This window comes from Mixophyes fleayi, chromosome 11 (genome assembly GCF_038048845.1).
Source record: "Mixophyes fleayi isolate aMixFle1 chromosome 11, aMixFle1.hap1, whole genome shotgun sequence".
Taxonomy (NCBI): domain Eukaryota; kingdom Metazoa; phylum Chordata; class Amphibia; order Anura; family Limnodynastidae; genus Mixophyes; species Mixophyes fleayi.
Window position 1 is genome coordinate 40060015 of NC_134412.1, and position 25661 is coordinate 40085675.

Consider the following 25661-nt stretch of genomic DNA (forward strand, 5'->3'; position numbering starts at 1 on the left):
GAAGTTATCAACAATATAAAGATACATTGGCTCAGAAAATGTGTAAAACATATAGATTGGTAAAACATGCATTGAGAGGTTTATTTTCACATATCCCTCATGATAAAAATCGATAATTGAAACAACGGAAGTAACAGTTGACCTGACCTTTGTTACAGCTCCAGTTGAAAGAAGTATGGCGTGAAGTGGAGGAGACACGGTCATCTCGGGAGGAAATGTTTATTCAATCTAAAGAAAATGAGAAGAGACTGAAAAGTTTGGAGGCAGAACTTCTCCAGCTACAAGAGGTTTGTCATGTCTGGACAATGGGCATCTGAGAAATCTATAGTTACATCAACACAGGTGTTACTTAGGTCAACATGAATTTAAGAAAACTGGTTGAGATGAAAACCATTATTTCATTTGATTCATCCACAGATGTCACATATAGTAAAATGTGATTTTCTCTATGTTGCATCTAAAGGCTGTGTTACATTTGAGAATTGAAGTGTGTCTTTATGTACTTTGTTACAGGACTTGGCAGCTGCAGAGAGAGCCAAAAGACAAGCTCAGCAGGAAAGAGATGATCTGGCCGATGAGCTGGCTAATGGCGTTGGTGGCAAGTACGTGTCTGAGCTTCAGATTAGAAGCTATTACTGTGAACCTATGTTACATATCAATAGTTTGATATTGTTTTAGAACTAAAACAGTTACCCTTTGCCTGTTTTGTAGCTGTAGTCCTGCGATAGTTAATGAATACGTACATGTATATAAGAAAGCTGGAGTCCCTATTTTCATTCTTAAAAAAATTTACAGATTCTATTAGCCCACACTATAGATGTATTAGCAGTCATAGAAGGAGGATGACATACTGGAAATTGTAGATCAGAGGCATGAAAGTATTTTCTCAGAGTTAGGGGAAATATTGAAAACATAGAGGAACTGATGGGGCAGTGGCTGTGTCCTTGGACACAGCCAAGGCCTTTGATTCGGTGAAATGGTCTTTTCTGTGGAAGCTTACGGCAGATTTTGGGTTTGGCCCTAAATTTCTGGGTTGGGTGAAACTGCTTTATTCTGCTCCGGCGGCTAGAATGTGCATTAATGGCTACACATCCGCCTCGTTTTCCCTAGGGAGAGGCACACAAGGTTGCCCTCTCTCCTGCCCTATTTGGTCTCGCTACAAACGCTTTAGCTTGTCTTGTTCGGAGGCATCCCAAGATATGTGCGAAATGGATAACATTGCTCTATAAACAGACAATATGCTCTTTTTTTGGAAGTATGTAGATGGTTCCCTTAGCAAACTGCTGTCAGTGGTTGATGGGTTTGGTCTTTGAATCAACTGGTTCAAATTCAATATATTCCCCATTTATGGACACATACCACCGAATGCACAGTCTCACACCTTTCCGCAATGGACAACTCAATTTAAATACCTGGGGATACAGATTTCTACTTAACATAGACCGTGTCATTGAGTACATTAATACTAAACTCCATACATGGAGGAAACTTCCACTGTCCGTGACAGTCGTGTAAATTTAATAAAAATGATTATACAACCTAAGCTCCTTTATCCATTACAACATGCACCTGATTATATTCCTGAGCAGGTTTTCTCTAGGATTAACAAATATCTATCCTCACTAGTCTGGCGGGACAAAGGGGCACGTCAATATGAGTAGACAAGCTTTGCCTATTATCTTGCAGCTCAATTGTCACACTTGAAAGAATTGGTTGAGAGCAACCTTGGTGACACCCTTTGCTGGTTTTTATGTGGGCAGACGGGTTCCTCCGGGTCTCAGATGCAGATACTTCTGGGGTCCAGGGTCTCTAGGGATACAGCTACTCTTCTTAGACAGGCAGGTTTGGTTTGGAACCTGGTACATGAATCCTTGGATTATTTGGGCTGGGATTCCGAGACACCTCTTTGGGGAATTCTCAGTTGATTGAAGTTCTTAAACTGGAGACTGAAACTACTTGGCTTAAATATGGAGTTCGGTCTGTTGGCCAGCTCTACTCTGATACCTAGTTGAAGTAATTTGAAAAATTTGCGATTCCCAACAATTTTTTTTATCATCATCATCAACAACATTTATTTATATAGCGCCAGCAAATTCCGTAGCGCTTTACAATTGGGAACAAACATTAATAAAACAATACTGGGTAATACATACAGACAGAGAGGTAAGAGGGCCCTGTTCGCAGACTTACAATCTATGGGACAATGGGAGTTTGAAACACAAGGGCACGTGTTACATCATATTGCACATTGGACCAGCTAGAATGCAAAGTTAAAAAGTATTGAGTGGGCTGTGTGATTAGTCACACAGCAATGTTGGTCAGAGGGTTGTTGTCTTGTGTTAGCTGTGTAGAGGGTGGCAATAGGGTAACCTAGGAAGACTAAGATGCTGGTTGAGTTTATAATCTTGTCTGTAGAGGTGGGTTTTTAGAGAACGCTTGAAGGTTTGAAGACTAGAGGAAAGTCTTATTGTGTGAGGGAGGGAATTCCACAAAGTGGGTGCAGCCTGCAATAAGTCACTTATGTCCCCCCCTTGTCCCAGCTGTCAGGGAACAGCCTTATATACAGACAGATGAGCCGCCGCAGCTCGTAATAGTAATTAGGAAAAGTGGGTGCCAAAAAGTCAAGACAGACAGATTATCCTCACTATCTTTGATTAGTTTATACATGAATAACTGGAGATATAAAAATACAGATCCTGAACATGTATCAAATAAATAACACCGTTGTAAAGTAAAATAAATAAAAACTAATGTGGTTGTACCTGTGTATTGAAAGGTGTCATTCACATGTGAACATGGCTATTGAATGTTTAAATGCATGAAGTAATTTTATTACTATTTTCATGATTTTCACTCCTGTAGATCTGCCCTACTGGATGAGAAGCGTGCCCTGGAGGCAAGAATTGTTCAGCTTGAAGAGGAGCTTGATGAGGAGCAGAGTAATATGGAACTTCTAAATGACAGATATAGGAAATACACTCTACAGGTAAAGTACCATAGCAGTATTAATACAGAGAAGACAAGAAAATAAAAAAATAGTGGCAAAGTTGTTCAAGTTATCCTTTGCTCTACGTGCACAGTGATTAAACATGGAAGTTGTACCTCAGATGCAGTCTGCGCGCTTATAGCCTATAGATCTGCATACTGAGATTACTATACTCCCCATACTCACTAAAGAGAAGGTACATTCTGTATTGCAGGTGGATTCTGTTCTGTAGTAAGTATGGAGGTCACGTTTAGCATTGAGATCAGAGATCTTTATAGTGACAGGCAGTTGATGCAGCTTACTGTAACTGAAGTAAAACACTGTTATTTTAACCAGCGTGTACATAGGTATTGAAAATCAACCTTTACATTTATTTTCATATCACTAAGTATTGCAGCAAAGTAAAAAACTAAGAATAACTGTGACTGCCTACCAAGTTTTATTGTAGTATCTAGGAAAAAGAAGGCGGATGAGATCTCAAGCTGTCTTCATATTCTCTTGTCAGCTGAAATATCCAGCTCATAAGTGGATCTGTCTGCAGCACAGTTAAGAACAATTTGTTGCAATTATAACTATTTTCAGTTTCCTTCTCAACAAGAACTAGTCTCGGTCACACATAGCAAGTGACTGTGCTTTTTATACTGTCATTTGTTCAACGTATTGTTTCGAGAGCTGGCCGAAACACTGCAACTTTTGGCCCACGGGACAAGGACAAGCACTGTAGTCTCATCTGCTAGTTAACCGTAATAGGCTATTATTCAAAGAATACAGAAGTAGTTATTCATAGCAGTCCAGACGCTGTCGCCTTCTGCAGGATAGTCGTGTTTATGACTTATTTCTTTAATGAAGTCTTACAGTGAAATCTGCTATCATCATCATCATCATCATCATCATTTACTTCTATAGCGCCAGTAAATTCCGTAGCGCTTTACAATTGGGAACAAACATTGATAAGACAATACTGGGTAATACATACAGACAGAGAGGTAAGAGGGGCCTGCTCGCAAGCTTACAATCTATAGGACAATGGGAGTTAGAAACACAAGGGCATGTGCTACATGTTGATATCTAGTGAAAGAGTCACATACTATAGGTGCTTGGTACAGTGACATTGCCTGTTGAGTTGACTGTATACAGAACTAAAGAAAAAGCCTTATCTCTCTTGGTGTGACCAAGAGACAAATACCTACTGTCTCTATTGCCATTCTGTCCTTGATTCGTTCACTGTTTTAAATTGATGTAATGTGACAGTAGTTGGTGAAACTCAACCAGCATGCAGACAAATTATGTAGATTTAGAAATCTCTCCCTGATTGGTCTACTTTGGGCAGTGAATCTCCTAGATTATCACATTATCTGTTTTTTAAAATCCACTCTTCCGTGGCCTTCCTCTTATTCCCTGAAATCTAATGAAGCAATGAAGGAAGATTTGCCATGAAAACTATATTTATTGTACACTATGTTGCACAGATTATGAGTACCACACTGATGAAACAACTAGAGGCAAGATCATCACCTCTTTTAGCTTCTGAATAATACTTTGCATTGTAGTAACTCTTCATTTTTATTTGTAGTGAAACTTTCACATTAAGTAATCCTTCAACATTTGTGCACACCAATATCTTTTTGTTCATGTATTTGTCTTAAAGTTTTTCAGTTGCTCATTTTTTTGTACTCAGAAATTGGAGGCGAATGTAAATTTGCAGCTACAGTGCTTGATGTTTCCATTAGGTGGAGTCAATGACCACTGAACTGGCAGGAGAGAGAAGCTTCTCCCAGAAGGCAGAGAATGCCCGTCAGCAAATAGAGAGGCAGAACAAGGAACTCAAATTGAAATTAAATGAGATGGATTCCACTGTCAGATCTAAATACAAGATTACTATTGCTTCCCTGGAGGCTAAAATTGCTCAGTTGGAGGAGCAAATGGAACAAGAATCAAAGTGAGTGAAGAATATAATTTTTCAGTAAGAGACAAAGTCGAGTTTACTAATGGTTGTTTTTCAGAAATAGTGATCAAAATTGCTATTTTTAGTAATTTACAGCTCTACTTGCTAATCATTAAACCTATTAAAGGCAAATTAATCTATAAAATGTCAGTTTTATGAAAACTTGTGGGGAAAAAATTTGGACATTGTAGTATCACTGCAATCACTGTATTCACATTCTCAGTTATAAGTATAGAACAGGCATCATCTATGTTTTCACTGATTTCAGAAACTTGAGGTTGCTTCAAACCAGTGAGCTGAACGAGAAAACAAAACCGTATATGTGTGTTCAAGTATTTTTCCCCAAATGAATGGGGAAAATAACTTGTTTTTCCACTACAATAGAGGGACCCCACAGCGGTCTATTGTTCGGGCTAGCTGAGTATTTGGAGGATGCGGGCACACTGTCCAATTTGTTATTTATCACTTTAAGCCACTGGTTTCATTTTCCAAGAGCCCAAACAAAAAAAGAACTAATATATACTATACTGTAATATACACGTACATATAGAAACATTTCCTTCATCATACTCTTTCCATTGCCATTCATATCTCTCCCATTACCACCGTCATATGACTCTCTTTGCTCCTTCATATCTCTCATTGCTCCCTCATATGTCTCTCATTGCTCCCTCATATGTCTCTCATTTCTCCCTCATATGTCTCTCAATACCCTCTCATATGTCTCTCATTACCACCCTCCTATGTCTCTCATTGCTCCTTCATATGTCTCTCATTGCTCCCTCATGTGTCTCTCATTGCTCCCTCATGTGTCTCTCATTGCTCCCTCATGTGTCTCTCATTGCTCCCTCATGTGTCTCTCATTGCTCCCTCATGTGTCTCTCATTGCTCCCTCATGTGTCTCTCATTGCTCCCTCATGTGTCTCTCATTACCACCCTCATGTGTCTCTCATTACCACCCTCATATCTCTCTCATATCTCTCATTGCTCCCTCATGTGTCTCTCATTGCTCCCTCATGTGTCTCTCATTGCTCCCTCATGTGTCTCTCATTGCTCCCTCATGTGTCTCTCATTGCTCCCTCATATCTCTCCCATTACCACCCTCATATCTCTCTCATATCTCTCATTGCTCACTCATGTGTCTCTCATTGCTCCCTCAGATGTCTCTCATTGCTCCCTCATAACTCTCTCATTGCTCCCTCATGTCTCTCATTGCTCCCTCATGTGTCTCTCATTGCTCCCTCATATGTCTCTTATTGCTCCCTCAGATGTCTCTCATTGCTCCCTCATAACTCTCTCATTGCTCCCTCATGTGTCTCTCATTGCTCCCTCATGTGTCTCTCATTGCTCCCTCATGTGTCTCTCATTGCTCCCTCATGTGTCTCTCATTGCTCCCTCATAACTCTCTCATTGCTCCCTCATGTCTCTCATTGCTCCCTCATGTGTTTCTCATTGCTCCCTCATATGTCTCTTATTGCTCCCTCATGTGTCACTCATTGCTCCCTCATGTGTCTCTCAATACTCCCTCAAATGTCTCTCATTACCACCCTCATATGTCTCTCATTGCTCCTTCATATGTCTCACATTACCACCCTCATATGTCTCTCATTGCTCCCTCATGTGTCTCTCATTGTTCCCTCATGTATCTCTCATTGCTCCCTCAGATGTCTCTTATTGCTCCCTCATATGTCTTTCATTGCTCCCTCATGTGTCTCTCATTGCTCCTTCATGTGTCTCTCATTGCTCCCTCATATCTCTCCCATTACCACCCTCATATCTCTCATTGCTCCCTCATGTGTCTCTCATTGCTCCCTCATGTATCTCTCATTGCTCCCTCATGTGTCTCTCATTGCTCCCTCATGTGTCTCTTATTGCTCCCTCATATCTCTCCCATTACAACCCTCATATCTCTCCCATTACATCCCTCATATCTCTCTCATTGCTCCCTCATATCTCTCATTGCTCCCTCATGTGTCTCTTATTGCTCCCTCATATCTCTCCCATTACCACCCTCATATCTCTCTCATTGCTCCTTCATATGTCTCTCATTGCTCCCTCATATCTCTCCCATTACCACCCTCATATCTCTCTCATTGCTCCCTCATATGTCTCTTATTGCTCCCTCATACGTCTATCATTGCTCCCTCATCTCATTGCCACCCTCATATTTCTCTCGCAGAGAACCAGATATGTTTGTTAGTATTTTTAAAATAACCAAACAAGACACATCTCTGTTGAAGCCCCTAGTTCAGCGATGGGTAACAGGGCGGCCCTCCCAGCCATCACCTGCAGCCCCCAGCTCCTTCCTGCTTTATTGTCAGATTTGTTTGTTATAGCTTGTATCACTTATTTAAATGCCTGTTGATATGTTATTACAGTAGGTATCTTTCTTTGATTAAATGTATTATTTTAACTTATTGCTGAGATTAAGATTAATGTACATCCCTTTTGAAGGTTAGAGGGTCGCACAATGCGCCCCCTCAAAGTGTATCAGGTTGCCTTAGATTCTAGTCTGTGTTTCTTATAGCGGCATCATTATGATACAGAGAAAATAGACAAGTATGGACTTTATATTTCTATTTTTCCAGGGAGCGTGTTTTGGCTAACAAATTGGTGCGACGTGCTGAAAAGAGGCTGAAGGAGGTGCTCTTACAGGTAGAAGAAGAGCGAAGAAATGCGGATCAGTTTAAAGACCAGGTACACTCTCATCAATTCTGATTGTGACTTAAATGTTTTAGGATTTGCCCAAATTTATCCTCAAATTTCTTTAATCATAAGTCTACCATTATCATATTTATACAGTGTTTAATAGTGCATAGGTTACAGTTATTTTTATACTGCATTTGCAAGGGAATGATTTGGAATTAAGTTGTAAGAAACAGAAGCAACATATTACAGCTTTCATGAACATCAGTCACAGATCTGTCACTATTATAAAAAGGGGTAATAACAAGCCATTTATTTTATAGAATGAGAAAGCACATATCCGCATGAAGCAGCTCAAGCGCCAGTTGGAGGAAGCTGAAGAAGATGCATCACGAGCCAACTCAAATCGCCGCCGACTGCAGAGAGAGCTGGAAGATGTCACAGATTCAGCAGAGTCCATGAACAGAGAGGTGACCACACTTAGGAGCAGGCTAAGGTAAGCTTGGTGATTTTCTCTTTTTAAATTCGGTTTTGAATAGGGAGAGTAGCAAGCAGAATTCTATTCTTGATAAATCCACTTCAGTCACTGAGGTGTCATTTTGGCTGCCAGACCTGTAATTAATTTGGCATAGACAAATTTTTTTCCAAAGCCGTGCTTTAATCTTTAGTGTTGTCTTGGGTTAGAATTACATTGTATAGTTACTAGTCTGTTTCTGAAGTTATGGCATTTTACCTATTACGAACAATTAATGTGTAGACTTCAGACAGTTTATCAATGCAAACGTACAATGTAAATAACAGTAGGGTACAATGTGTGTAATAATTTCTATGTACACATTAGACAAAGTGAGAAAATCCTAAAGCTGGCACTAACACTGAATGATATGTACACATAGTTTTCATAATGTGAATCATTCTGCCCGATATTAGTTCTTAGCAGGACATTTATTTTAAGGATGTATGAATAGTTATAACAATTGGGGTAAATTGAATGTTGTCTTAGACTTTTCATAATCTCCAGCACGATAAGTCCTTTTACTTAGTACTGTTTTCTATAAGCCTTTTAAATACATGCCTCTCAACAGTTCTGATTTTCATGAGTAAAGGGTGTTTCCTGCTTGAAAAAAGGTGCTACCAATAGGGGTGGCATGCGGATCAGGGGTGTGACCTAATTTGTCTTTGAGTTTTCCCATGTTGAAGATTTAGAGATGTGAGACTAGTCACTGCTTGAACAATTTTGTAGCAGAAAATGGAAGTGTATATAAATTACACTTTGCAGACTACCGATAGATATTTCAAACCCTCTAAAAAGGAAAAGTAGAGGTGTTTCCCATAGCAACCAGTCTGATTCTAGCTATCATATGTACTATATGTACAATATTAATATCCCCCTGTTGCACACATTTATATCCCTTAATACCTCCCACTCCTGCCACTATGCAGTTCTCTCTCTATGCTAATCAGGAAGCCATCTCCAGCTGGCAAGCAAGTGCGTGAACAGATGCCATTGTGCATTGCCTACCTCTTTCAGTCGTTAAACCAGAGGGAAACACTCTAACCATACACAAGATTTCTGGGGCTGTCTCGCTCCATAATAACAGCTGCCTGATTCTTCAAAGTAAGACGTGATTTGCTCCCAATATATTAGTGGGAAATTGTGTTTCTCAAGAAAGACCACAGCCACAGGAACTGTTATTGACAGTGGAATATTAAGAAGTGTTTCTGATTTTAGTTTAGTGGCCCTTTTAAAAAAAAAAGTGTCAGACTTTTGTCAAAGATTTGTAAGGCTCCACAATGCCATACAGTAGGGGAAACAGGATATACATAAAACAGGGAAAAGGTTAAAAAAATAAATGCAGACAGGAAAACAAAGGGTCTGGAGGGCCCTACTCATGAAAGAGCTTACATTCTAAGTGGAAGAGGGCACAGCTGAAGCAAGAGCAGTGAGTGTTGTTCATAGCGGAGAGTGGGACAGTTGTGACCCTCACTAGTGTGAGTAGTATCATTGGGGCACAGTTCAGAGGTAGATCTAAGAGGGCAAGGAGGTGTATTTAGATGTGAGATTTGAGATGTATGAAGAGGTGGTGTTGCTTTGTAGGTAAGGGTGAGTAATTTGAATTAGATTCTGGAGGACACAGGGGGTCACTGTAGGGATTTGCAAAGTGGTGCACCAGATACAGAGTGGTGATAGAGGAAGATCAGTCTTGCAGCAACATTTAGAATGGATTGAAGTGGCAATACATGGGTGTCGGGAATGCCAGATAGCAGGAGGTTTCGGTAGATGAGAGAATGGATAAGAGTTTTGGTAGCATGTTGGTTATAAAAGAGCGTATTCTGGCATGTTTTTAAGGTGGAGTCAACAGGACTGGGAGAGAATCTGGATGTGAGAAATAAAGCAGAGGGCAAAGTCAAGTGTACCACCTAGGCAGGGGGCTTGGGACACTGAGGAAATTGTGGTGTTATTGACGGTGAGGGAGATTTGAGGGGAGGTGGTGACTTTGGGAGGAGGGATAGATGGTAGGTTTGTTTTGGTCATGTTGAGCTTTAGATAGTGTTAGGACATCCATGTGGAGATAGCAGTAAGATAGTTTGTTACATAAGATAGTACAGAAAGGGAAGATTTGGGTGCATCAGCGTAGAGGTGGAACTAGAGGGAATTTGTTCCCCAAGAGAAGAGATGTACAGTGAGAAGAGTAAAGAGCCAAGAACAGAGCCTTTTGGTACCTCAACAGATAGTGGGAGTGCAGGGGAGGATGTGCTAGAGGTAGAAACATTAAAGGAACAGTTCGATAGTTAGGAAGTGAACCTGGAAAGAACTGTGTCACAAAGGCTAATGGAGTGAAGGATGGCTAGAAGAGGGTGATCAACATTGTCAAAAACAGGAGGTTGAGTATGGAGAAATGACCCTTACACTTTGCTGTAAGTAGATCATTGATCACTTTTGTGAGAGCAGTTTTAATGAAATGTTGGAGGGGTAGCCTGATTGCAGAGAATCGAGAATGGAGTGAGAGGAGTGAAAGTGAGACAGGCAATTGTACTCCAGTTACTCAAGTAGAGACAAAGAGGATGAGAGAAATAGGGTAATAGTTGGAGATTGAGGCTTTTTTCTTTCGAATTGGTGAGATGAGTGTTGAAAGGAGGATGGTAATGTGCCAGTGGGAAAAGAAAGGTTGAAGAGATGAGCTGGAGGTGGGCATTCCGTGGGGGAGAGGCAGCAGAGAATATGGGAGGGAATATGGTCAAGGGGGCAGGTTGATGAGATGAGTGCAGAGACTTTATCTTCAATTACTGGAGAGAGAATGAATTGAGAAAACGTGGGTAGAGGGGGTGGAATTTGACATGAGGAAATATCTTGTTGAATGATATCGATTTTGTTTTTGAAGTAGGTGGCAAAATCATGGGCTGTGAGGGAGGAAGGCAGAGAAGGTGCAGGTGAGCAGAGTAGTGAGTTGAAGTTGACAAAGAGGCAACGTGAGTTAGAAGTCTGGGTGGATATTAGAGGTTTGAAGTATGTCTGTTTGGCAATTGAAAGGGAAGTGCTGTAAGATGAAAAGATGAGTATATAGTGGAGGAATCAGCAGCAATTTTTCAGGTAGCTGATCTGATCAGTGTGCCATGGTTGGGGTTTGGATCGTCGGAGACTGTATGCACCTGGAGCTGCATTATCTAGGCTCCAATGAGTGTTTTGTTGTAGAAAGAGGCAGCCTGATTAGGGAAGGACAGTGCAGTCATAGGAGAAAGTAGTTGTTTTAGTGAAAATGAGACGTGGATTGGGTTGAGTAATTGGATGTCACTTTGTACTTGTGGATTTGGTGCAGGGGGGAGGGCATATGGTAAGATGAGGCTGAAGGAAAGAAGGTTGTGATCGGAGAGTGGGGGAGGGGGCTAAATTTGAGAAATTAGAGAGAGAGCAGTAGCTGGAGAAGATAAGGTCAAGGAAGTAAGTGAAAGAAGTTTAGTGGGATTATCAATAGAAATGTTGTAATCACCTAGTATAAGAGTAGGCAGGTCAAAGGATAGGAAGTAAGGAAGCCAGGCTGCAAAGTTGTCAAGGAATTAGGAAACTGGATCTGTGTGATGATAAATGACAGCAAAACAAAGATGGAGAGAATAAAATAGATGGTTAGTGTCTTCTTCAAAGGAAGAAAACGATAGGAAGGTTTCTGAAGGTTGAAGGTATGACTTGGAAGTTGCAGCTGGGAGAAATTAGAATGCCGATTCTGAAAGTGTAGCTGAGGTAAAGTTCCCCATAGGAGAGAACTACAGGGGAAGTAGTGTCAGAGGAGGTGAGCCAGGTTTCTTTTAATGGCAAGGAGGTTGAGGGATTCAGAAATTAATAGATCATGAATGGATTCAAGATCTAGCATTCCAAAGTGCACAGTAGAAGAGAAGAGAGGGTAGTGAAGATAAGGGTAAGGTTGGCAGGATTAGAAGTACGGGGCGGATGGCAAGTCTAGTGGTTGAGCGAGGAGCGTTAAGTGAGATGCCACCAGCAGCCATAGGTACAAAGAGGACATGCGAGTATGGTATGTGGGTGTGAATGAAATTTCTCTTTATGTAGGATGTTGAGGTACAAGAAACAAAACAGTTCATGTGTGCAGACTAGCAAGGTGGGATCTAGAGAAGTTGAAATAATAATTGGGGAGGAAGAAATAGGATGATGAAGAGTGCAGAGGAGTTTGAAGTGTGGTGAAAACGAACAGGAGAAAAATATAGTGTAAATTGAGTAGGTGCATGATGGAGAGATGTAAGACATATGGTTGAATGTTATGAAAAAAGGAAGACAAATAGAAACATGTCTAATAAGGGCACTCTGTGTTAGTTATACATTATTAAAATTAGAATTGTTGTTACTACATTAAGTTTCCAATATCTATACCTGTCTTCTATCTAATCCAAACTACCAATTATGAGCTATCATAGATGTGGCTACATATTTGGATGACTTTTATCTGTTTATCAAGACAGATAATTTGCAGCATTTGGTTTCTTTATATAGAATCATAATAAAGATTATATAGAATAATAACACAACAACACAGCGCGGCTTGGCAAATTTTTGCCATTTTAATTGTTTTGTTTTTTTTATTATTATTTTTTTCACTTTATTATTTCTTTTTTATTTCGCTGCTAATGACACCTAGGTTAATTGGGAACATTCTAAGAATATTTTAAACTTAATCAATAAAAGGTATATTTTAATCAATGTATAACTAACACAGAGTGCCCTTATTAGACATGTTTCTATTTGTCTTCCTTATTTCATAACTTGAATTGCTATACATGCCTTAGGTGCACCAATCCAGTCATAAGATATTAACATAAGTAAAGCAATAGTTGACTGGATATGTGAATGCCTAGTGCGGTGGTTTAGAAATTCCTTTATATGGATGAATGTGTATTAGCTAGGGTAGGTAATGAGAGAGTTGGAAGGAACAATTAATCCCAATTGTGCAGGACAATGGAGGATGTGAAGAATACTTTACTGCCCCCTGGCAGGGGTTAATAGGGTAGGCATTTTCTGCAGCTCTGACAAGACAAGGTCCAATATGCCGACAGTTAGGTGCAGAGGGTCCAGCAGCCAAACAGAGATGGCAACAGCAATCACAATTGGGTTCAGTGGGCAGCTGAACAGATATTGCAATAGCAATGACAGTTGAGATCAGTGTCTCCAGCAGCTGAATAAAGTTGTTAGTTCGGTATATCCCAAAACAGCCTTGTTTTGGTGCCGTCGATCCTCAGCGTTAACTGTGACGTTTTGCCAACACTGTTCAGAAATTTACAATGCTTTATATTTGGGAGAATAAGGAAAACTGGGAGCTTGTGTAAAGAGCTGAGCTAATGTTACAGCTTACTTTAACTGCCATCCGCATGCCACTTCACCATTTTATCTTAATGCAACATCTCATAACTTTTGTATGCCTTATTTGTATATCCTAACTAAAAAGTACCTTGTACTTCTAGTAGTATATTCAGAGGGTTTCCATTGAAAACAGTGGATATAATCTATTTACAGGAGGGGAGAGTGTACTTACATTACACAAGTGTTCCTGTTTTTCTTTCTTTATATTGACACTATAGTATTCAGCATTTGCAGGTGAATCTAAGTGCACTTCTAGTTTCTGTAACCTTAAAGATATTCTATTTTCTGACATCATTTCTTTCTCTTGTTCTAATAACAGCAAGTTAGAGCGACAGCACCGCAAGTATGTGTATTTGCATGAACCTGTGTGTGAAAGATAATTTGCTTTGACTGCTACATTAACGTTCGCATACACAAATATCCAGCCAAAGTGTCCTGTATTGATGCAGATCATTGAGTTGCATGAAGCTAAATAGTGATAAACAACACCTGCTAACCTTGTTTCTTTCTTGCTGTGCTATGTAATATATTTAATTGGATCTACAGCAACCCATACCAAAGCAACCAATGTGATACTATAACAATTTTGGAGGTTTAATTAAAAATTTAAACATCTACTTACAAGATAGGTACATACAAGAAAAATAGTTTAATAATATACTACTTACTAACATACCACTTACATATACGTAAGTAGAACGTTATTTATATATTATATATATATATATATATATATATATATATATATATATATATATATATATATATATATATATATATTTTGTAAATCCCAGGTAGGTACAGTATAAAAATAATTAGCAAGATGATTGTTTAAAACTCTCCACCACATAATAAAGGGAACACGCCAAATATGAGCTTGTTCCAAACTTTGCATTTATCGCACACATCAGTTACAAACATTCACCTGTTGGAGTGATCTGATCCCACTTGCACTTTTTTTGTACATGATGTTGTGATCTCTGATCTCTGTGGCAACTCAGTTTAAATTGTGTTACATATGTTCACGGAAGAGTGAATTCAGGAAACCTGTCCACGGCAAAACTGCACATAAAATACATGTGCATGAGCCCGACTATCCCTGGTTGTACAGAAACATAGCGATCTATAATACAATGTAAATATTGTTTCAACAATTTGCCTATGTATGTGTAAAGGAAAAGTGAGAATAAAATATACAGTAATCAAATAAAATTGAGCCCAAATTACTATAATGTATTTATTAAAAAGGTTGTTTCAAGTATATTCTATTTGCTATGCTGCTCAAGGACAGATCTATACATGTACATTGTCTTTTGTGCAAATATGGTGCACAATTATTATTTTTTTTTATTTAAAATAGATCATCTGATTTTCATCACAAAATAAATTATCAAAAACATTATGACTTTTCATAAGTGAGGCACACAAGCTCATTGTTGTTGTCATCATAATAGCCAAACTAAGGGGGAATCTCAAGTTTTACAAGTTGTTTTATTAAAGCAATTTATATATTCTGTTGTGAAGGGGATTACTTCTGACCAGGACTTTCTCCTTGTAAGCAATGTAAGACTACCTGGATTTGTTGCATCTACACAGATATATATATATCTGTGACTTGGGAATAAGTATGTTCTGCCCTATGTTGCAGACAATGGAGGACTTCCATTTTTAGTTTTAGAACATTGTCAAAAGTTATCGTAATCTACAACAAAGAAGTTAAAACGTTCCAAGCATTATAATTTTTTTTTTAAATTATCAACAGGATGGCTTGCACATCATTATTAATGTTTTCTGTTGTCTTAGATTGAAATTGTTTGTAATCTACTATTTTTCTTAGTTTGCACTCCCATACCTCTCCCTCTTTGTCCAGTACAATACGGCTTTGCAGACAGGCAAGGCTACTGTTATGGCTCAGAAAAACTGGATTTTTTTTAAATGCATTTGTCATGCGTTTTAACCATACTTGCCAACTGTGACAGGATGGACCGCCTATACCACCCTGTCTCCTGTTGCTGGGAACTGGTTGAAGTTACTTTGCCACCGTTCACTTTCGTTATCCAAAATGCGCCAGCTTGCCGCAATAGGAGGGGTTTACACGTGCTGCCACCAATAGACTCCTTATCGGCATCCATAACCGGGTTTCTTCGGCATGAGTGACGCTGCTAGCGTACCCTGTTACTGGTGTACCTGGGCTGGTACCCCTGACCTTGTCCTATAGATCAGGGATGCTGTAGATGGATCCCCCCTGGCCTATCACACTGGCCAGAGCTGCTGGGTAGCGGGCAGAGTGGTGGTACTGGGTGCTGGGTCCAAACCTCAGTACAGCCGTGAACGGATTAGAGTTGGGGGCTCGACTAACTCTTCTCCCCTGGTGCCTCTTTGTGTGGGGCGTGAGGTTTATCTTTTAAATCTCCCGCCCAAACTGACTTCCAGGGACTGGGCGCCGTGGTCTGGCTCTGCTCCCTGGCTGAAACTAGTAGCAGGGGAGAGCAGCCAGATTCTGGGGCAGCAGTCCCTGCCTTGTCGCTAGTTGAAGCTATTTGAGCTAGGGAATTGGCTTCCTGGGACCCCGCTGTACCTCCTGGAACTATTTGCTTCCAGAAGGCTGGTTGTTCAGTCCCTCCGGCAGCCACTTCAAGATTAAGGAAGCAGACATATAAGCAAAATTGCTTGCAGGTCGTATTATCAATTGGGGATTATCAATTTAAGAAAAAAATGGTGTGAACATTTAAAGTTAAAGTAAAAGTACTGCAGTTTGTTTGCCCTCATATTTTAGTCTTATCACTTATACTTTATATTTGACTGCAATAGTGTTTCTATCACACAAGAACTGCTAAAGTTCTATGAATGTTGCCTGCTGCATCATGTGACTGGAACTTAACAAGAGAACCCCAGTGCTTACACTGCCTAAAGAAGCCTTACGTCTTTAAAGATGCAATCCTTCCCTATATGTTTAAAATATATCTGCATTTATAATAAAAACACCTTTCCATTTGCACTCTTTATAATAAACATATACATTGATTATAAAACATTGATTTTCAAGTGACTTATTGCAAAAAAAACAAAACAACACATAGTTAAATACTGTTAAATTAGAGAGATTGCAACTTTTGGATGAAAGACATAACTAATTCTTTGTAGTGCTTTGAAGTGTTATTTTTAAGTTAAATAACCTGATTAAAATAACCTACTGATTCTTTGCTATTTACTTCCCTCTAACTCCTTTAATTTCTGGCATGTTTTTGGCTGTGTCTCCTTGTGCTGTGCCATCCCTGTCTTATGTCTGACAATGTTGTGTCTCTTCATAGCCGCTTTTGCACTGCAAAAGAAAATAAAAACAGGTCCAAATTTATTACAGTCCAGGTGCTCATAACCACCCGGTGCACAAAGGAATCCCTGTCTGACATTCAAGGATGTTATGCCCATTGACGGCAAAAGCAGGACCCCTGCTGGGCAGAGCTATTAATGAGGAATAGCTGTGCACAGAGAGTTGCCTGTGCTTCAACCTGCTGAGTTATCAATATCCATTTCTTGATGTACATGGACACTTAACTTTCCTTATGTTAACCATTTTCACACACGATTTTACATAATCACATATGGCGCTAATAAAACACAGGCTGTGGTTTGAAAATGAACTATACATTCACTTCTCTTTTAATAGTATCTTTATAATACTAAGGGTTACATGTTTTTAAATATTGTGTATTTCTGTATATTTATTTGATATATTTACTAGCTGTAAAGTAGCAGCTTGTAATTGTGTTAGTGGTCATTACAGAAGCATTAAACTGCGATGAATACCAGAACCTATTTTGTCTTGGTGGCCTCCCAGTACTTGTCTCAATTGAATTTAAGTTCAGTATTTCAGTCGTTTGTACATTAAGTTCTATTAAAAGATTCAGTGACCCACTACCCTTTCAATAAAATATTTTGTTTAAATCAGGGTACTATTCCTTCTTCAGGCTAGAGACTCACAGTTTACAGAAGACAATGCCCTGATTGTTTATTTCAGGATACACTATATTTTAACTTGTTGTCATCATGTGAAGCGCTGTAAAATGCTGAGGAGTTAATGATTTTTGTTTTCCTTTGTGGGACTATATATTAAAATTTTAACACAGGGCCTGATTCATTAAGGAACTTAGGCAAGAAATTTCTTACTTAAGTCTCCTGGACAAAACCATGTTACAATGCAAGGGGTGCAAATTAGTTTTCTCTTTTGCACATAAACTTAAATAATGTCTGTTTTTCATGTAGCACACAAATATTAAAATTTCTTGCCTAAGTTTCTTAATGAATCAGCCCACAGACCCTAAAATGTAAGTTTGGTAGACAAATTAAATGCAAGCTGGTTGAGTACATTTATGTCATCATCAACATTTCATCATTATCAACATTTATTTATATAGCGCCAGCAAATTCCGTAGCGCTTTACAATTGGGAACAAACAAAGATGTCTTGTGGGAATATCATATTAAAATGCTTGCCTGTCATAAAAAATGCAAATATATATTGTATATTATTCTTTTCTCTTACTACAATGATGGGAGAAATCTGTCCACAAAAAGGGTATTTTTTGTTTAAAATAATTGTTGCAAAATGTGTAGGTTTTTAAGGGTGGATAAATAAATTTATATATGAATTTAGCCAATACAGATATGCCAGCATGACCCATTGAACCAAGTGATGCATTTATCTGGAGCAGCATTTTATACTTACCTCTTGGGGCACCTTTTGCTTACAGGATGAAAGTATGACTTATGTGCATTTTGCACTTGTAAACATGTCAGTGCAAACTGACAGCCCATTTGCTATAGAGATCATTGATGTGTATGATTACATCTGTTGTAACAGTCTACACTGCCAGAGTATATTGCACTTATAAACTCATTAATAAGGGTTATCAGTTGGACATCTCTTAAGTGACAAAAGCCAAAGGTCTGTTGTACTTCATGAGTCAGGTTGGGTAGTTGGCTCAAATTTTGCCATCAGAGATGCAGCTATTTCAACCATCCATTTCAATCATAAGGCTGTAGTAAAATGTTTAAAACATTATCTTGTTATTGGGGACATGAATTTCCACTGTCAAAATCAAGTGAAAACTCAATTTTTGTTTCCTTTGACTTGCAGGAGGGCACCTGTTCAGTTCACCACACGAACCATCCGCCAAGTCTACCAGCTTGAAACCGTCTCTGATGAGGAACCAGATGCACATAGTGGAGAGCCATCTGCCAATCATCAGCAGCAGCCTCAACCAGAGTGATGTCACCATACAACTAGAAGGGGGGTGGAGCTTCTAACTGTCCCTTTAAACCTAAAGACAGACTTGTTAACCAGAAACAAATGGAATGATACACCACTTAACATAGCGTAGAGACTGTTTTTGACAACTTAAATGACTTTTCAAAGAGTGACTAAACACTCCATATGAGTACATTTAATCCTTTGTCTTCTTATCTCAGCCATGATTTTCACAGAGCACTTTATATTGGATGAATTCAAAATTTTGGCAAAATGTGGGCATACTCATTTATACCTATATAGAAAAATAAATGGAGTACTGTGGGACATGTTGATATTTGAAGATCCGTCAAGGCGGCCCACTAGTGTAGTTAGCATCATTATGCCAGGGTTAATTTTAACAACAATATAAACAGTACCACTGAATTTCAGTGACTTTCATTCACAGTGGTGTGTTCCCGACCTATAGATAATATGACTCAGATCTTCCCCACTCAAGCTCAATTGAAAATAAGATGTAAACATAATTGGTGATAATTACATTTGTACCGTTAAGTGATATTTCAAATCACATTTCACACAAAGTACAGGCGTACTTCTGTTTAAATAATAGAATTATACTATATGAGTATCAAATTTGGTTAAATAGCAATAAATTAATTAATTATACCAAGCTTGTGCCCATTACCAGTAACAATACATGACACTGTGTATCCCCCTCATGCTTCCAAAGGCATTCCTTTAGTTACTGGTGTATAGAACCTTTTTTAATGTAATGGTATATATTCATCACTATTGTATTGCATCCCTCTAACAAGAAGAACTTTTATTCACAACTAGTGCTCTGGGTATTCTTATGTTTGTTTGCAGTGCAGATGCTGACCTTGATTTAAGCAGAATGTGTAAAATGGATTTTTACCTGATGAGATCTAGTCTTTGGCAGATTTTTACAGACAGAGAGCCGTCTAATATAATATAATAATATGGATATTCCTGATTGTCTTTTAAGTTATCAGAATGACTACACAGTCTTCCATTCTTCTTACATATCTAAAGTCTTAAATAGCTAAGAGCTTCTTGAATTAACAAAATCATGAAATATAGATGCAGACACTGTTTGATGAATGCTATAAATCTCATTTAATTGCTTGGAAACATAAAACTTGATTAAGTCACTTTCTTTCTAAGCCATGTCTTATTCTTATTTTATCTTTGAATATTGGGGTCATTTGTTTCCCTGTGTAGATGTATCATGGATAGGACTACAAAAAAGAGATGCATTTTACTGGTGTCTTCATGACAGTCGGCATTCATATATCCTGAAACACTAATAGACCTGTTGTTGAAAAGTGTATTTTACTTTCATTCCTACATCAGTGGTAATTCCCCCCCACTTTAAGAACCTCGTAACCTTTTCAAATCTGTAGGCAACATGACTGTCACTGGATAATGGCAGCTTTAATGCACCAAGTTATATGCCTATTAATATATATGTACAGACTGCACTTTTGCTGACTAATTAGTCCATAGTAAGCCTATTTAGCTCCAAATCACATCATGCAAGGGCTCAAAATGACAGCTTAACCGGATTAACTTCTGATTGGAGTCTGTGAGATGAAATCAGGAATGGTGGAGAATGCTAACTGTACTAATTGTGAATTTAGGATCCCTCCACTCAGGCCAAGTTGCCAGATCTACCAGTGTGTGGGCACCTTTACTACTCCGCTTCTCCATCTTCAGAGCAACAAAAGGGAATTAAATCTATACTAGGATTTTCCAATTTAGTTCAACCAAAGTCCAAGGACAAATACTTATCAATATAAGCAGGATATATGCTTTGGAAATTTAGTTTGGGGCTTTGTAGCACTTAAATTGAGAACTGATTTTTTTGTAAAAGCAAACTTAGCCTACAAAACACTCAAACAGGTCAGTATTTAGAGATATTGCTGCTTGGGCACAGGTGATCTTTTATTATAGCATAATTGTTAAAAGAAGAAACTGCCTAACACGGGACTCCTGCCTACAGGGTATACAATGATAAGATGCTGTCTGTTATACATCTGACCAGTATACAACATTATTGGAATACATTATTCACACACTGGATTTTGTTTTGATTTTTAAATAAATGTGCTTGTGAGCTCTATGGCATGACACTCAAAGTTTAATACAGTTGTTAAAATAGCATTAAATATTATTCAGTAAAATGCAATGCACAAATATTGTTCACTATTCCATGCTAGCAGACCTACTGAAGAGACTGATGTGTATGTATCTGCATGACTTTCATGTTCATTCTTAAAAATTAGTCTTATATTTTTCTGTCAATGGAATTTATAAAAGTTATTTTTAAAATGATTTAATTGAGAAGGCAGTTTTTTCCTTATCATTGTTTTTTGTTCTTTAATTGGATTTTGCTTTTTTTTTAATAAAGAAGAAATAAGAGGTGTGTGTAATTGACAAGTAAAGATGTACAAACTTCTTATAAAATTCTTATTCTCCTGTTAAATCTAAAAGCCACATCTACAATGAAGGAAAGGATACATAGCTTTTATTAAAATGTCATTAAACCTTTTTTCTTTATGCAATGTCTTTGTTTAGCTACCAAGCTCACATGGAAATTCCTAATTATTGATCTATTATATTGTCTTCATTGTAAATTCTGCCATCTGCAATTTTGTTTTTGCTTTTAAATTTATCTTGTGTGAAATATACACTTACATAAACTAAATGTGAATATGAAAATACACTATAATCATTCGAAACAGAACTCTAAAATTTTAACTTTTTGAAAATGCAATATAACTCATAAAATGTAATATAAGAGGCATGAATGAGTTTTTTCTGATTAGCTGTCCTCCTGTAGCATGTGTTGTGACTAACAGTTTATTTACTTATGTCACGGTTTTGGTATACTGGATTCTTGGATCTGCCCAACTTGGCGCTACTACCAGCAGGGCGCAGAGTGACCACCGCAAGGTGATTTGGACTTAGCGGCGTCCGCCCGCAGGTCACGGCCCCTACAAGGAGTGTCAGGCGAGACCCTAGGGGAGTGAATAATAAGATGTTATGACGAGACACGATGGAAGTGGCTGGAATGTAAACTCTATAGCCGGAGGTCCAGGGGAGACTGATGGATACAGGTGGAGCGTATGCTCTTCAGTCAAGTAGCGGAGTGAAGAATTCAACTAGCGGGTTAATGGAGGCTAGTGTGGCATGAGCAGTACAGCCTGTAGTGTAGTTGCTCAAAGATAGGTGCAGCGTGAACAGTCCAGCCAGCAGGGTCATGGGGACAAGTGGAGCTTGAGCAATACAGCCTGTAGTATAGTGACACAATAAGAGTAGGTGCAGCGTGAACAGTCCAGCTAGCAGAGTAATGGAGACAAGTGCAGTTTAGGCGGTTGGGCCCATAGTATAGCAGCACAGCAGAGACAGGTGCAGCGTGAACAGTCCAGCCAGCAAGGTAACAGAGACAAGTGCAGCTTGAGCGGTTTAGCCCGTAGTACAGCAGCACAGTGAAGACAGATGCAGCGTGAACGGTCCAGGCAGCAAGGTAACAGGCAGGTGCAGCTTGAGCGGTATAGCCCGTAGTATAGCAACACAGCGGAGACAGGTGCAGCGTGGACAATCCAGCTAGCAAGGTAATAGAGGCTGTTGCAGCTTGAGCAGTAAAGCCCGTAGTACAGCAGCACAGTGGAGACAGGTTCAGCGTGGACAATCCAACCAGAAGGGTAACGAGAACAAGGAGGCACTGAGGATCCAAGGTAAACGCACAGGAGACAAGACTAAGTCTAATCAGGTAGGTAACTTGATCTACAGGCACTGAGGAGAGAGAGGAAGTGCCTTTTCAAGTTTGGAGCCAGAACTGAGAACCAATGGAAAATGTGCAGAGGACATAAAGGCTTAGGGTCTGCGCAATGCGTAGAACCAAAGCCAGGACGCCAGCAGCTGAAGTATGCTTCAATGGGGAACAGGTAAGCGTCTCGGTTTTCGGTTGTGGAAGCCGAATGAGCGCCATGTGACAACTTACCTCAATTCAGTGACTTTAAAGGGTCTTCCACAGACCAAAGATAGTGTATTTATAGCTGCTCCAAATATAAAGACAATGTTAAAATACACCAACCACCTAGCAGGGTAGGGTACGTTATAGCAACTATCACTAACATGATACCACTTACCAGAGCTGGATTAAGGCTCTGGGGGGCCTGGGGCACTTTAGACAGGGGGGCCCCTAAAGTGTACTATGGCTATAATTTTAGACAAATACACAGACAATACTGTGTGCACTACTGTTAGGTGCAGGCAGCTCCCCCTTCATGAGCAGAGCAGTGTGAAGTGGGACATACCTCCCAACTGTCCCTGTAGTCGGGACAAAGTCCTGACTGATTGGGTCAGTCCCCAAACTCAGGACTGCCCCACCAGAATCAGGACAGTTGGCAGACTGTCCTGCTCTCTCCTACCTGTTTTTCACGCTTTCAATACTTGTTGCTGCCGCTTGGGTCCTAAGCTCAGTTGTGCTTGTCTGGATCCTGGAATGTTGGTTCCCTGTTTGGAAATAGAATAGGTACATGACATATAGAAATATCAGCAATGAGTGAACACAATAGACCTCCCTGCCTCTATGCAGTCTGACATTAAATCAAAACAATTCATGTTTTATTATTAGTGCCCCTTTTCTGTTACAAGTCCGACTGTAAAATAATTTTATTAATCTTTAATAAAAAGACCCATTTCCCCCAAACAACCCCAACATTAAATTAATAGTAATCACATTTATTAAATAAACCAATTTCCTACCATACATTAAATAACTTGCATTCACTTTTAAGAAATAGCAATCCTTTTTCCAAAACTCTGCCACACATTTAATTAATAGCGCCCAAACCACCCCAACATTAAATTAATCATCCCAACCTACATTGATAAGTCTGCACCAACCCCACTATTAAATTAAATTGCCCCACTATCACCCCACAAACAAAATAACGCCCATTAATTAGCCACTACCTACCTCACACATTACATTGCCACAAGCCCCCTGTTGCCCTCACACACATTATACTGCAACAAGCCCAGGGCCGTCTTTCCGACTGGGCATGATAGGCAGGTGCCCGGGGGCCCAGCGGGAAAGGGGGCCCAAGACAGCAAGACAGAACTGCTGTGAAAAAGAAATCCTGTGTAAAAAAAAACTGGAAAAAAAACCCACTTATCTTTTGCGGTCATCTGACCGTTCAGATCAGGCGGTCAGGTGACGATCCAGCTCCTTCCTTGGTCCCCTCTTCCGTGCTGTGCCCGCAGTGAATGCCCGACATTCACTGCGAGCACAGCACGGAGGAGCACAGAACAGAGAGACTCAGCGAGAAAAAGAAGAGAAGGGGATCGGACTTAAGGTAAGTAAAGGGGGCCCATATTTATATTTATATATATATATATATATATATATATTCACTGCAACAGAAGACAGGCAGGGCGACTCATAGTGTAATTCAAGTATAAAGAAAAGTAGCGATTGTATTAACATGCGTACCGTGAAGTTGAGGTAGAAAATCTTGAGATATGTTGGATTATCCTCAATAGCTGTACCTCTGGATCTCAGCTCAAATAGAAAAAAATGCAAACAGAAGCAAACATAGTGTAGTATTGTATATGATATAGTCTACACCACGTGAAAGTGACCATTTGCCAATGTCACAACTGTGAGAAAAGGTGTTATAACCCAGGTCCAAAAAAAAACCTATTCACATAGAACAGCAATAGAGATAGGTAATTATATAATCTGCGTACCAGACATCTCTGAAGAAACCAGCATTTCAATTGAAAAAGTGACACTTCTCTGATGTAAGCTCAGGCACTTTCTGTATATAGAGGATGAATTCCACAGCCAAACAATCTCCTTCATTTCAGAAGCTTTCGTCGCCTATATATATATATATATATATATATATATATATATATATATGTAAAAAAAAAAGTGATTATATAATCACTTTTTTTTACATATATGTATATAAAATCACTTTTTCTTTTACACACACACACACACACACACACACTATTTATATATAGTGTTGTTAAGGGGGACCTGCACAAGCCCCCCCTGCACAAGCCCCCTTGTCATCACACACACACACACATACACTTACCTAGCTATCTGCACCATCACTCTGCGCTGCTCAGACAGGAAGTGAAATGAGCACTTCCTGTCTGAGGCCAATCAGCAACAGGCAGCCTCAGGATTGGCTGCCTGTTGCTGCCACTGACCACCAATGACGTTTTTATTAACATGCTTTTTTCACCCCCCCTCCCCGGTCGCGGAAGGGGGGGTGCCGCGAGCTGGGGAGGGTGAAAAAGAAAATTAATAAAAACTTCCAGCAACTTCTCTCCTCCCTCAGAGAGAGGGGGGCCCATGGCACGTACCCCCTGTGCCCCCCCTTAATCCGGCTATGCCACTTACCCCAACAAGGATTAACCGACCGAATGTAATTTAAAAGAATTCCAATGAGATAACATCCCGTCACCTGTAAATGACGTCACTTTTAAACCCGACTGTATTATTTCTTGTCTTAAAGGGATAATTTAAGGAGGTCCAGGTCAGCAATGTGTTTTAGTGAGGTTTTTAAATTATAGAGGCGGCGCCTCCTTAAATTATCCCTTTAAGACCAGAAATAATACTGTCGGGTTTAAAAGTGACGTAATTTACAGGTGGCTGCATGTTACCTCATCGCATGTTACCTCATCGCATGTTACCTCATCGGAAGTCTTTTAAATCACATTAATAAACTTTCGGTCAAGTAATCCTTGTCGAGGTAAGTGGTATCGGGTTAGAGGTAGTCGGTTCAATGACTACCACCGACCTAGCATATCATTAAAAATATTTTTTAGGTTTAGTTCTACTTTAAGATACATAGGAGTAGAGGTTACTCCCAACACGGCCTGCACACGATTACCGTTACTACGGTAATTTCAATGCAGAG

General features: G+C 39.4%; 1 protein-coding gene across 1 annotated transcript in view; it reads left to right on the forward strand.

Annotated features, from left to right (window-relative positions):
* Positions 1 to 21136, forward strand: part of LOC142107553 (myosin-10-like) — a 139007-nt gene extending 117871 nt beyond the window's left edge. The window contains exons 36-42 of the mRNA XM_075191051.1: positions 159 to 287; positions 514 to 602; positions 2863 to 2986; positions 4717 to 4925; positions 7520 to 7628; positions 7901 to 8073; positions 18577 to 21136. Of these exons, the coding sequence (XP_075047152.1) occupies positions 159 to 287; positions 514 to 602; positions 2863 to 2986; positions 4717 to 4925; positions 7520 to 7628; positions 7901 to 8073; positions 18577 to 18709 (966 nt within the window). The 3' untranslated portion in view covers positions 18710 to 21136. The remainder of the gene's footprint in view (positions 1 to 158; positions 288 to 513; positions 603 to 2862; positions 2987 to 4716; positions 4926 to 7519; positions 7629 to 7900; positions 8074 to 18576) is intronic.
* The last annotated feature ends 4525 nt before the right edge of the window (positions 21137 to 25661 follow it).